The 15,124-nt window shown below is 34.3% G+C and overlaps 1 protein-coding gene across 6 annotated transcripts in view; it reads left to right on the top strand.

Annotated features, from left to right (window-relative positions):
- Window positions 1–6,084: 6,084 nt before the first annotated feature.
- Window positions 6,085–15,124, top strand: part of LOC106051454 (mitochondrial glycine transporter A-like) — a 49,185-nt gene continuing 40,145 nt past the window's right edge. For 2 of the 6 annotated variants that reach the window (XM_056019694.1, XM_056019693.1), the window contains exons 1-3: window positions 9,752–9,903; window positions 11,188–11,329; window positions 14,696–14,808. In XM_056019694.1, coding sequence (XP_055875669.1) covers window positions 11,252–11,329; window positions 14,696–14,808 — 191 coding nt within the window. In that variant the 5' untranslated portion in view covers window positions 9,752–9,903; window positions 11,188–11,251. The other 4 variants (XM_056019692.1, XM_056019689.1, XM_056019690.1 and 1 more) reach the window with 4 other exon arrangements.

The following is a 15,124-nucleotide window of genomic DNA, read 5'->3' as shown; positions in this document are numbered from 1 at the left end:
ATTAGAAAATTTTGAGTGTAGCTCATTGCTTATTGCCGATGTTGGGTCATTCTCTTGTTGGTTGGGTGTTCTACTAATGTCTTCGTTGGTCGGCTGTGTGGGCGTGTCGTTTATATCTGAGATGAGCTCTTGTATATGAAGCTCATGACCTACTTCCCTTCTTATCACGTCAATTTCTGCAGGGGTCAAATAACATTTTTTAATTATTACGGATCTTCTGTCTACAACATTCTGCTCTGTAAGGTTTAGATTAGGGTATAATTTGTTAAATTCCAGGGAGAGTTTTTGCCTATAACCTGGTAGAGGTTTATCATCACAAATGTTAACACGGAAGAACGATTTGATAATGTCTATATTCATTTCTCTCGTCCATTTGATCCTTTTGGCTCCTCTTGTTCTACCACCAACAGCACCTCTCAATTGTGTGGGGTGCGAGTCAGGGAGTAGACCGACCTCTTGTGTTTGGTCATGAGGTTGTGAATTACCCTCAGTAAACACTCGACTCATTGGTGAATAATAGTTACCGCCTAATTTATTTCATATTCATCGCTGTCCTGGAAGAAGCAATGGGTCCGTTCCATTTCCTCAAAATTCAAAAATGAAGATAAAAAAAATGAACGTGCGTTAACTAGTTTATTTTGATCTACTGTCTCAGTAAACAAGCTTTTTAGATCTAGGTCTAGTAATCATGGAAGTGACGCAGCGAAAATGGCGTCCCTAGCCTAGGATAAGAAGTGATCTTAAAACTAAGAAAGTTTTCAAACCCAATGCATAAAAACATCCTAAATATATGCAGACCTACAACCATGTAGCAGTACTTCAGTATTTGTAAAGTCTAGAGTACAAATACTTCCTTGATCTCGCTAAAAAGTGCAATGAGTCAGAGAGAAAGAAAACACGCCATAGCTTCCGGCGGCCATTATTATTATTATTATTATTATTATTATTATTAATAATGATAATAACGAGACTGTCTTTATCAAGGTAGACATATATAACTAACTTTTTTTTCCCGTCCGATTCTTTGCTTTCGCATAAAACATAAACAACAAACAATGACGTAATATCTTCTACTATTAGCACAGTTCGTTAAACTTCGTTTACATTATATAGTGAGTTTTGTACTGGTTACTGGTGACAGTTCTTTTATTGTAAGTTTTGTACTGGTTACTGGTGACAGTTCTTTTATTGTAAGTTTTGTACTGGTTACTGGTGACAGTTCTTTTATTGTAAGTTTTGTACTGGTTACTGGTGACAGTTCTTTTATTGTAAGTTTTGTACTGGTTACTGGTGACAGTTCTTTTATTGTAAGTTTTGTACTGGTTACTGGTGACAGTTCTTTTATTGTAAGTTTTGTACTGGTTACTGGTGACAGTTCTTTTATTGTAAGTTTTGTACTGGTTACTGGTGACAGTTCTTTTATTGTAAGTTTTGTACTGGTTACTGGTGACAGTTCTTTTATTGTAAGTTTTGTACTGGTTACTGGTGACAGTTCTTTTATTGTAAGTTTTGTACTGGTTTCTTCCAAGCCTATCAAAGGTCTAAGTTTTACGCAAAATATGCAAATGTTAAACGACACGTCCTGAGCTGCGTTGCTTCTAGACTGTATGAGCACTTTCTGTTCTAATCGAATGGACAATGTTATTTAGAACTAAAAAACACAAAAGCAACTCTTCGGATTCGGAGTGGTAGTCTTTACCCGATCGCTTATTATCGTCATTACAAAAATGTTTCTAAAATGAATTTGGGTAAATATCAAAATATTCATGCGAGCGAGAGTTTTTTTTTTTTTTTTTTTTTGCCAAATCGCAGCCAATGTAGGATCTGAGTTTAAAATCCCCCTCTTACATAAAAAAAAAATAATATAATGCAAACAACAAAACCAGATTCTATGAGAGTAGCCAAGAGGGGTTTTGATTTTTAAAAATTCCTTCCAGAGGCTTTCAGTTAAAATCCCCTCCAGAAGGTTTTGAGGTTAAAATCCCTTCTGTGGTATTTGAAGCTAAAAACGACCTCTTCAATATTAAACTAAAAGAAACTATAGTCACAAAACTCTATAAGAATAGCGAAGTTTAAAACCCTACTCCAGAGGGCCTTAAGTTTAAACCACCCCAAGAGGTTTTTGAGTTTACCCCCCCCCCCCTTTTTACAGAGAGTTATGATTTGAGGTTAAAAACCCTCTCTTCAATATTAAACTAAAGCAAACCAAATTCTATGAGTGTAGCTAAAGGGGTTTTGAGTTTGTAAAAAAAAAAAAACTCCAGATATTTTTAAATTTAAATTAACCTCCCAACAGATGGTTCTAACGATAAAACTTTTCGATATAAAATCTAAAGCAAACTACAGTCAACAAATTCCATGAGCGTAGCCAAGAGGGGTTAAACATTTTTACCAGCCGCTGGGCGCAAATAATAAAGTGTACTAAATAGCAGATTCTGTTTTTGAACTAACATTTTTAATATCAGAATAATACCTCAGAATATACATTTATTTGTTTTAAATACCGGCAATAGTGCTTCTCATTGCGCTCCACAGATACACTGGCTGGCAAAGGGCGGGAAGTCTAGGGCCTACATGCAGTCTTTCCACCAGGAAGTGCCAATAAACGTAAGTTCCCCTTGTGGTCTAAAACGTAAGTTCCCCTTGTGGTCTAAAACGTAAGTTCCCCTTGTGGTCTAAAACGTAAGTTCCCCTTGTGGTCTAAAACGTAAGTTCCCCTTGTGGTCTAAAACGTAAGTTCCCCTTGTGGTCTAAAACGTAAGTTCCCCTTGTGGTCTAAAACGTAAGTTCCCCTTGTGGTCTAAAACGTAAGTTCCCCTTGTGGTCTATAGGCAGATGTTTCTGTGTGTCTAGGGTGTCATGTGACCAGCACAACGACCAACCGCCTTTACTTTTCCCCAAAGATGGATATTTCCGAAAACCCTGGAATTAAAAATCCCAGTCTGCACCAGGATTCGAACCCCGGACCCGGTACGGAAGCCAAGCGCTTACCTCCGAAAGAATTAAGTATCGGAATATAATAGGCCCCTATAGATTAAATACGTTCACACGCACAACCCCTCCCTCCCGGTTCCACGACAATTCGTTCACTGACATTTCGTTCACCGACAAATAGTTCACGACTTTTCGTTCACGCGACTATTCATTCACCAGACATTTCGTTCACCCGACAATTCTTTCACGCGACTATTCGCTCACGGACTATTCGCTCACAGACAACTTGTTCACCGACAGTTGGTTTACGACAAATCGTTCACGCGACAAATCGTTCACGCGACAAATTGTTCACAGGATAGTAACATATTGTTAATATGTTAATTTTATATATTTTCGTCGCGTGTTTAATTTATTTACATTAAAACTTTTGTAGCTATTATTTCCAAATGCAAAAAGTTTCTAGAGATCAGGTCAAATCCGAGTTTATTTAATTCCGTTGTTGTTGTTAATATTTCGTTAATGAGGACAGAATGGGATAAAAATTATACTTAAACTAAAAAAAAAATAAAACAAGGTTACAAAAGACAGTTTGTGTGGAAACACAAACTCAAAATCGGCCCCCGAAGTAAAATGTTTTACATAATTCGGATAATCCTTCAGAGTTGAAGATAGTTTACTTCCTAGTCCAAACCTCCCGCAGGACGACGGGGGATGGGAGCAGGCAGGGTTTGAACCTTCGATCGTCGATAAATCCAAACGACAGTCCAGCGCGCAAACCGCACGACCAGTGGTCCACCCAGGTAGGCTTCAATATTTTCAGAAAGAAAATCCGAATGAAATTATATCAAAGACAAATGAGAGATAAGAATGGAGAAAGGAGGTTAACAGATCTTGTGTAGTGCCCCAACCGTCCCGCAGATCAAAGGATACGTGAAAGAGAATGTAAAGTTAGATGTGAACCTGGCCTAACTAGTTTGTGGTCTATAGGGCAGATGATGTAAAGTCCATCTGTTTTTGTGGTCTACGGTTAACGAGGGTGTCATGTAGCCAGCACAACGACCAACCGCCTATGCTTTTCCCCAACTAATGTCAGGTACCCATTAGAGCTGGGTAGACTCAGAAGTTGAAAATCCCAGTCTTCACCAGGATTCGAACCCGGGACCCTCGGTTCGAACTAAATAAGTTAATTGTTTTGAAAAAGCTCAATCTCATATTCGAATCCTCAAAAAAAAAAAAAAAAAAAAAAAATTCCCTCTACATAGAAAAAATGGTCACAAAAATGATGTTTATAAGATTACTATTCGTCTTAAATTAGGTCTAACATGTAATGCATACTAATTAGCTTTTTCTTATAAAAAAAACTGCTTGCATAATTAATTTTAAAAATTAGAATTTTCGCTTTCAGGAAAAAAAAAAGTAGCCGTTGCATCAGAACTTTGAATGGTCTAAAATATTGTGAAGTCGGATTTTCAATATCTCTTCTAGTTTACGAGATCTAAACGGGACGGACGGACAGACATTTCGCACAAAACTAATAGCGTCTTTTCCCCTTTCGGGGGCCGCTAAAAAGAGATCTTACAAGCTAGCTGAAAAATATAAACGGGCCCTCACTTTACTATAGGTAACATTTTTACTTTCACCTTTAATATACCTTTACACCCCCCTCTTTTTTTTCATCTACCGGGAATCTACCCATTCATCTGGCTACTCTAGTTAACACCTAGTGGAGTGCTAGACCCACTGGCTCCTCTGGAAGTCATACAACTTTATTGGACATTGCCTATACACATGTTCAATCTGTTAACATTGAAAATATAATCTACTTGATACGAGTATAGTAGCCTACTTTCCATCAAGTTTAAAACGAGTTCTATTTTATTTTTATTTTAGTTAACTTGTTTCTATATGTGACCACCCATTGGTAGACTAATTTGATTGCTTGGACTTCAATAACAAATTTATTGAAACAATTTTATTTTGTTGTATTGCGATAAATTATAATTTTTTTGATAGGGAACCAAAATTTTTCCTAGTGTTGTATATGTGATTGTTTTTTTTTTTCTTAGTTGTCTTAATTGATAAGTATTAACCTTAGATCTGTATCTAGTAGGCTATGTGACATTCAGAGTTGAACATTAAAACCATATATTGTACCAAATATAGTACCATTGTTGAAAAAATCTAAATTATCTCTCGTAAAAACACTGAAAAGATTGTTGAAAAAATACAAGTGTGTCTGAGCTAGCCAGGAAAACCAGTGACTTGGCAGAATGCATGACGCGTAGGACGTAATCATCTTCTTTTTTGAAGAAACGTCTGTATTATATAAGATAAGATTTGTTTTTGTTAATAAGATATCAATAAAATGGGTATGTTAATGAAACATCAGGACCGCTATTAAGAAGATAATCAAATATGGGTAGGGCGAACAAGACTACATGACGGACTTGAGTGTAAAAGAAGGTCTACATGTTGACAGTAAAAATGTTACCTATAGTAAAGTGAGGTCCCATTTAAATGTTTCAGCTTGCTTGTAAGATCTCTTTTTTCTTTTAAATATAATTTTTTTATCACATAGGCCTACTGTCCTCGTTAACAAAATATTAACAACAAACAAACAAAAATTAACAAAGAATTTCGGATCAGGCCCGATCTCTAGCAATTTTTTGTTTTTGGAAATATCCAGTGAACGAATAGTCGCGTGAACAATTTGTCTGTGAACGAATTGTTAGTGAACGATTTGTCGCGTGAACGATTTGTCGTGAACCAACTGTCGGTGAACAAGTTGTCGGTGAACAAGTTGTCTGTGAGCGAATAGTCCGTGAGCGAATAGTCGCGTGAACGAATTGTCGGGTGAACGAAAAGTCGTGAACGATTTGTCGGTGAACGAAATGTCAGTGAACGAATAGTCGTGTCCCCCTCCCCCCCCCCCCCCACCGAAAAAAAATCCTGGCTACGCCCATGCAGGGTGAACCACGACCCCCCCTCACATAGCTATTATATGCGCCCATGATATTAGCAGTAGTTGGGGTGTGATTTGATTAGGCCTATTATTTAAATTATCCGATAGGATGAACTGACTTTTAGCGAAAAGTTATATATACTATTATAAAGATCTAGCTCTACAATTTTCATCTTTCTGCGGACCATGGTTTTGCCCTAAAAGGTCAATATAGCCAAGGGAGTTAATTCTGCTTATTTGTAACTTAATTTAATCAACATGTTTCCATGTCCAAGTTACTGAGTTCAGAGTTGTGATTGAGTAGGTCTATCGTGTAGATCATGTACTCTAGATCTATGTAAAAAAATACTGCTAGACTAGATTAGATAAGATAATTGATCGAATCACAATCTCGTATCAAAGATGACAATAAATGACATTTATAACTCAAGCTCATCATCTAGAATATCTAGATCATAGATGAGTAGATTCTAGAATAATCTAGATCTACTGATCTAGAATAGACAATAGACCTGTCAGACTGTCACTGTCACCTAGTAGATTGACTAGATCAAGTAGATGATAATGATAGATCTATTAATCATAGTCAGATTATTTGCAGACGATTGCTTAATTATATATATAGAACAATAAAATTGAATAAAAACAACACGATACAGAAATTTTACAAAGAGAATTAGATCGATGAATTACAGAAATGGGAATCAAATTGGTGCATGTCCATGTCTTTCCACCCTGAAAAATGTCAGTTATTAAGACTAAGAGTAACAAAAAGACTAAAACAAATTAATTCCACTTATCTTATTCATGGTAAACCAGTAACACAGACTAAAAACGCAAAATATCTAGCGTCCTAGGTGTTATAATAAATGAAAAACTGTAAATCAAATAAGAACATAAAAAAAAAATGTACACGTTATTTAACCTTGGTTAGGCCAATAATAGAATATGCATCCTCTGTTTGGGACACCTCAACTCAATAAAACATTAACCCTCTTAAGACGGAGCATTTTAGCATGTCTTGTGCCAAAAAGACGGAGCACTATTTCCAGCCTTCCCTATAAACATGCCCATTACGGCCCAGTATCAGTTTTAATTAGGGTTATCCCCCTTTGCCCTAATTGCAGCCCTAAATAGCCCAAATCGCGCCCTAATGGGCGCGCATACCGTTTGCACATTGGCGTCATTAGGTTCCCATAAGGGACCAATACGGGCTACCCTAATCGTGCCAATATCGGCCCAGAATGGGTAAACCCACTTCCGGATTCATTGGGGATTTCCAGAATCGCGCCCTAATCAAGCCCATACTAGCCCCAATGGTTTAGTAACTGAGATTTTCATTGGGGTTTAATTAGGGATAACCCTTATTGTGCCAATATCGGTCCGATGCTGGCCTGAATGGTTTAGTAACTGAAATATTTATTAGGGTTCAATTAGGGATAACCCTTATTGTGCCATTATCGGTCCAATGCTGGCCCTAATGGTTTAGTAATTGAAATATTAATTAGGGTTCAATTAGGGATAACCCTTATTGTGCCAATATCGGTCCGATGCTGGCCTGAATGGTTTAGTAACTGAAATATTTATTAGGGTTCAATTAGGGATAACCCTTATTGTGCCATTATCGGTCCAATGCTGGCCCTAATGGTTTAGTAATTGAAATATTAATTAGGGTTCAATTAGGGATAACCCTTATTGTGCCAATATCGGTCCGATGCTGGCCTGAATGGTTTAGTAACTGAAATATTTATTAGGGTTCAATTAGGGATAACCCTTATTGTGCCATTATCGGTCCAATGCTGGCCCTAATGGTTTAGTAATTGAAATATTAATTAGGGTTCAATTAGGGATAACCATTATTGTGCCATTATCGGTCCGATGCTGGCCCTAATGGTTTAATAACTGAAATATTTATTAGGGCTCAATTAGGTATTATCATGCAAATACTGTCTCCGATGGTTCAGTCATTAAATTTTATTATGGCTTAATTAGGAATAATCTTTAATGTTTTTCAATACTGTAGTTTAAAACAAATTCATTGGTGATTTTTTGTTTATAATGCCCTTTTTGTTCAAATGCAGCTCAATGGTTTAGTATGAGATTTTTAACCTTTTACATAGGTCTACTTTCACACTGATGATTTAGATCTAGCAATAGAATTATTTGACATAATTGTTTGGAAATTATAATAATTGAATCAGTGCATGATTTCTATATACATCTAGCTATAATGTCAACATATTTATAAAGTAATGGACAAGTTAAATTACATTTTTGGGTTTGAACACTATCAAACAATACAATTTTTGGTAACGTACTATATAAGACATGCATGCTCTGATCATTTATTCTTAAATCAAACTTACACAATTAACTTTTTTTTATTTTTTATTCATGGAATAATTAACCGACACAAAAGACAAATATAACAGCACAAACAAGATATCAAGACAGCATTTTCATTCAGTTCTTAGCATTCTTTACAAGCTGACTTCATTGGTTAATTGCATAACTAAATGCATGACGCGTAGGGCGTAATCATCTTTTCTTTTGAAGTAACGTCTGTATCATATAAGATAAGATAAGAGAAGATCTAGATGTAGGTCACTATAGATAATATTACTATTTAATGAAATAATGTACTATAATCTATCTATATTAATCTATAATAATAATATTAGTAGATCTATATTATTATATATACCATAGGTGTAGCCAAGGGGGTTGGGGTTCAAACACTCCCCCCCCCCCCCCCTCCTCCTGAAATGGCTAGGAATTTCGTGACTGATTTTTTGCTTTGATTCTGTTTATTTTAGGTGATCACAAGATTTTAACACTAAATCATCACCTGCCCCAGCGCAACCAAGGGGGTTTGCAGTCAAATCTATAAATCAAATTCTATAAAACAAAAGCAAAAAAAAAAAAAAATGCAAACAACAATTCCCAAATTCCAAGAGCAAAGCTAAGGAAGATTTTGATTTAAAAACCCCCTCCAAAATCTACGCTAAAACCCCCTCTTCAATATAAGACTATCCATACATCAGTCACCACCGTCACCAGATTCCATGAGCGTAGCCAAGGGGGTTTTTGTGCTTACAATTAGAATTAGGGCTATCAAAGTCACTAAAATCAGATTCAGTTAGTATGCTTTCATCCATTTCACCGTCTGACATGTTGAAATTTTCATCTATCACTACCTAACTTCAAAAAATTAATGCAAACAAATTATTGTATAAAAACAGCGAAGGAAGCCGCCATTCACAGGCCAGAACTTAATGTAAAGCGGGTCATTCCAATAAAACTTAACCTATGCTAGAATACATTGGCCAAAAAGGAAATTATTGAAATTTGGACAGTTTTATTATAATTGCCAAAAAATTGTGGGGAGGTGGTAGGGCCAAAGTATTGTGGGGAGGTGGTAGGGCCAAAGTATTGTGGGGAGGTGGTAGGGCCAAAGTATTATGTAAGCATTGTGATTTGTAGGATGTAATAAGAATAAAGAGCCCAGGCCAAAAAATATCATAGAACTTATCAAATGATTTGAAAAAACAAAAAATCCAGAAGAATAAAATGTTTTACATGTTTTGGATGTTCTGTCAGAGTTGAAGATAATTTACTTCCTAGTCCAAACCTCCTATAGAACGACGGGGATGGGAGTAGGTAGGGTGTGAACCCTTGACCATCGATAAATCTGAACAATAGTCCAGCATGCAAACCGCATGACCAGGCAGCCATCCATAGTTAGAATAGGTAATATAAATAAAACCATTTGTTAAGGCAAAGGGTTAAGAGAAGGGGAGAAGTGATATTCAAATTTACGGGCCATTCCTAATTCAACCTTATTGATACTAGATTTTGCTGGCCAAAGGAATGTGTCAGGGAATGTTAAGTTGTGGGCATTTATATTATTATTGTTATGAGTAAGAAAAAAAACTTAGGGAGTCAATTGCAAAATAAGCAATATATAGGCTGGGAACAAATCATTGGCTGTAACCTATAAAATGGTAAGAAAGAAAATCTTTTACACATTATTTCTCCCACTTGAAACTTTGTACAATTATTCACTGTTAATGACTACACATAAATCAATAAAAATAAAATAAAATGATTAGTTAAAACCTTCAATTTTTTTTAAGTACGTGAATAGCTCAGTGACAAAACATGTTAATAGCCACCTATCTTGAAGGCTTGAAATCAAATCTAGACTTCAGCACACCTTTTTTTTTACCTCGCTTAAATCAACTCATTCTGTCAGTCTGTCTGTAAAGATACTAAGAAACAAACAAGACAATGAGTAGAGTATAGAGCCTTTTAGAGTGTAATATGTATGTTAAGAGATATAGAGATGAGTGGGCTGTGGGTGGCATGTGACAAACACATCATTTTAACACCCATTTTACAAGTTTCATGCTACACAATGGAAAAGACGTCTGGAAAAGGAATGATAAAATATAATTTCAACACCTATTTTACAAATATTATGATACCAGCTAAAAGCTCTAGACTGTAGAATAGATAGCTGAAAAAGGAAAAACTTAAGTGCCAGGAAAAATTAATGCTGGAAGATGAGAAGTTTAAGCGTGCTAGACTCTAAGGAAGAAGAGAGAAACAAGTAAGCAATGCAATGCATGCTTAGAAAATGATAGTGTTAGACACTCCCAAGCAAAAGCTAATGAAACATCAGATCAGTGAGTTTTGCATCAAACATTAGATCATGAGAACTGATGAAACACCAGATAAGCACTTCACAAGACAAACATCAAATTTCTTAGAACACTTGCAATCAAATGCAGAAGAAACATCAGATCATGGAGTTGTGAGTCAAAAATCAGACTGCTTACTAAACACAACTTGCAATAAACAGCAGAAGAAACATCAGATCACATTTGTCACTCACTGATAAAACACCAGGACAATCACAAGCTCAGTTAGAGAGTGATCAGAATTATCACCTGCAACTTTGTTGAGTGATTACTATCTGTTGTCACCACATTTGAGAAGGCAATCAACATTTTCGGATTTCTTTCGAATATGTAAGGTTCACTGATTAACAAAATGGTTCATCTTTTTTGGACAACAAACCTTTATGGTATTGGAAGTATGTGGTTAAATTTTGAGTCATTAAAAATTTGTTACATGAGTGATTACAAATAATTGATGCTATTTCACTCAATATAAGTGAATTTTTTAAAAAGTACTTTTATATTTGAATATTGCAATTTAAAACATTCTATTAGATCTATATGTATATATTGTGTAACATTTCCATTATTATTTTTTTTATTTAGATAAGGTCTCCTAAGGTGTCTTAACATATGATTCTACAAGAAACAAAAGAAAGAACTAAATCGAATGACAACAAAACATGAGTCAAATGTTTCCCAACCTAATATAAAAAGTAATCAGCCATGGTTGAAAAATATTTATGCTGTAAGTTTCTATCTATTACACATTATTACACATTTTTAGAGTGGCATTAGAGACATTGATATAAGAAACATTATTGTAGTTTGAAACTATAGTTTCTTCAAGCTATATATTATCATAAAAGTTTTTAAAAATTTTCACATTTTTTTCAATACAGTTAGAACGTCATACAAATAGTATTAAAACTTAAAATACATGTATCTGAGTAACAATGTCAGCAAATACTGGTGGTGCTTGTTAGGACTGAATGTATCACCCCTGTTACTTTACAAGAAGAAATCTTACTCTAAACCAGGGGATATCAACCTTGTGAGGTGCAACCACCTTGGAGGTCTAATGACAATTTGCAGGGTTGCCTAAGACCATTGTAAATACAAACTTTTTTGTCTATTCTAACGTGTAAAACTTGACATTGTACTAAGTTTTTTTTACATTGACATATACTTTTTGTATTGTAATGGATAGATGTTGCTGTTTAAATGTTTTAACCATTTTAATTGTCACAGTATAAACATTTGTAACTGTTTAAATGTAACATTACACAATTGTGGAGTCAAAGATATTCTTTCTGTGGTAAGGATTTAGACGTGAGGTAATTGAAAAGCAGTTTTGTTTACAATTAATAATATACCTTTTTTTATTCATCTTGTGGTTACTTCATCCCTGGTCATCTCATCCCCAGTCATTTTATCCCCAATTAAATAATTTTTCTTAGTCATTATGTAATTGTGCTTATACGGCTATGGATGGCTGCCTGGTCGTGCGGTTTGCACGCTGGACTGTCGTTTGGATTTATCGATGGTCCCGGGTTCAAATCCTGGCCGCTCCCATCCTCCGTCGTCCTGCGGGAGGTTTTGACTGTGAAGTAAACTATCTTCAAGTCTGAAGGAACATCCAAAACATGTAAAAACATTTTACAAACATGATTTTAATGGATTCACTTCATCTCTTATATAATTTTTTAATGCTTTTTGATATTTTTGACATGTTATTATAGTGTTTATAGTGTTCCCTCTCCCCTCTTCATTCTTGTGAAGAAATCTAATATGTTGGAAAATCGGGTGTGTATTTAGTTATATAGCTTCTATTTGATGTAGGGGCTGTCAATATTTTGCATAATGATCAAAGGCCAAGGTGTGCTGGAAGTACTGAAAATCTTTTGAGAAATAAATAATGATTAGAATAATTATGAACATGCCACTGATAACTTACCTACTAGTGGTCATCTCTCACTTTATCTTTATTTGTTAATTACTTTTTTTGAACATGGGAACATCGTTTAAACCTTGAGATTCGGAACATCATTTTAAACCTTGAGATTGGGAACATCATTTTAAACCTTGAGATGATGCTTATTTATTCTATTAAATGCTGGCTTCACCCATGCTCTGGACCGATTTATATTGCCTATATAAGCCTTGTTTTAACATTTAAGTTATAAATATATGAAATATTGCTCTTTCATAATTTTTACAATTATTTTTTGTTGGATAAAAACCTGGGGATGAAGTGACCAAAGGTGAAATGACTGGGAACAGTTTAATAACTAATGTTATTAATTTCATTATGTATTGAACAACCAATAGTAATGGATCTTGAACAAAAGAAAATATAATGCCACTATTTTATGGTCTGGTTTTACTTCAATAGTTAAATTAGGATCTGAAAAACCACATATAAGTGTTATTTGTAAGCGGGACAAACTGTAATGTTATTTTCAAAGCAAACACCAGAGCTTTGCCAAAAGGTTACCTTTATTTTAGATGTAAGATTAGGTATATAAATTATTACAAGTTTTTCTTTTGCAAACCTCTTGAAATGACTACTACAGCACATGGCTTGAGAGAAAGATCTCTTGAAAAATATTAATGGTGTCTGCACAGATGATGGTTCAAGTATGCAAGTATGTTGGTCTGGATTTCAGTGTTTGGTACAGGAGTTACCAAAAGTCTTTGAACTCTGTATAATTCATTGACATTTATTAGTGACAAAAACACTTGACACAGGAATTACAAGAAGTAATAAAAAAATGTAACTGCAAGGATCAAATACAACAAGCTTCAAATTGTATTAAAAAATCAGATTCTTTCAAATGAAACTTCAGCTTTGATTAAAAATAATTGGGCAAAAACAATATTGACATTTTGCAAACCTTATCTGTTTTATATGAGCAAAATGACATTAAACCTTACAAGCAGATAAAATAATAACTTTCTGTGAAAGAACATTTATGCATGATCGCAGATGAAATTTCGTCAAACTTTCCAAATCTACCTGAGTACTGTTTGCATTTGCTAGAGTTCCATTCAAAGTAAAAGCTCAAGATGTTCCAGAGACATCACAGAAAAAAGAGTTTACCGAACTCATTGATAGTGATACAGAGAAAATAATTGCTCTTCAATGTCAGTTACACAAATCTGGATCAAATTTTTGTAATCATATCCCAATTAGTCTGTGTTGTGTCTTCTTCCATTTCCAATAACATATAAACTGCCCAGAGAATGAACAGAAACAAACTCAACCTCGTTCTGACTTTGGCTTGTTTTCACAGCCTGTTGCAACAATATTCTATCAATGTAGTCTGCTTTTGCTCCAACAATTATCCATGCTCTGATACACTTTCAAACTGTTACATAAGTATGCAATATGAATATAGTGAATAAGCAATAGAAAAGTCATTAAGATGCGACTTCATTTATTTGTAATTAAATTATAAGCAGAAGTAGATATTAAACAAAATATAATTACATATTGTTTCATGATAACGCATAAAGCTTTGGTAATGCATATCATTTACCTATTTACACTATAGTACAAATTTTTGTAACATCAATAAAAACACTGATACTTAAGCTTATGAACAAAAATATATTTACAGAATATGTATGAATAGAACACACTTTAAAAATAACTTGTGCATTACAAATCAGAAAAAAACTACCAGCAATCCTAACTTTAGATTCTCATGAAAAATTTCTATTAATACTGTTTTCTTCTATAAAGTAATAGTTATAAGGCTTGTTTGAGAATAAATAAGAAATACAGTATAAATTTTTATATTTGAATTATAAATAAAATAGTTAGAGGTAGTCTTCATAGGCCTCAATGGAGAAAACATGGTCTAAAATTTGTCAATGTGCCAAATAACAAAAGCATTTCACATTTAAAGTTATATTGGTAATTTTATGTTTTCTTGGCTATGCAGTCCCAGCTGCGACCTACATATTTTGCCAAATCCATGGCAAAAATAACTAATATATATATATATATATATATATATATATATATATATATATATATATATATATATATATATATATATATATATATATATATACATAAACTTGTAAATTAATGGTTTACTTGCAGACTCCTGTTGTGAAATCATTTATTGCTGGTACATTAAGTGGAACATGCTCAACAGTGTTATTTCAGCCTTTTGATCTGGTTAAAACAAGACTTCAGAAGTCAGTTAATATAGGGTAACTATTTTTTTATATATCACAGGTCAAGCAGAGCTGGTATAAAGGCTTTAATTTCATTCATATTTTTTTGGCTATATCATTAATTTAATTTTGGCTACACATTTTTTGAATGAAATTGTTTCAAATGATGTCAAAGCGAGAAAAAAAAAAACCTTGAGACCTGAGACCGTTGTCTTTCTACATTGATGTTACACACATCACAGGTGGTACTAGACTGAAAACATTTCTTTGTAAACATGAGAGAGTTGAAATGAACCAATAGGCCTAAATAAACATTTCCACACCAATATTATATAAACTCTACAAGCCTTTT

The sequence above is a fragment of the Biomphalaria glabrata genome, chromosome 2, assembly GCF_947242115.1.
Source record: "Biomphalaria glabrata chromosome 2, xgBioGlab47.1, whole genome shotgun sequence".
NCBI classification, from domain to species: Eukaryota; Metazoa; Mollusca; class Gastropoda; family Planorbidae; genus Biomphalaria; species Biomphalaria glabrata.
The sequence above is the reverse complement of the archived record's forward strand: the minus strand, read 5'-3'. Positions and strand labels throughout refer to the sequence as shown.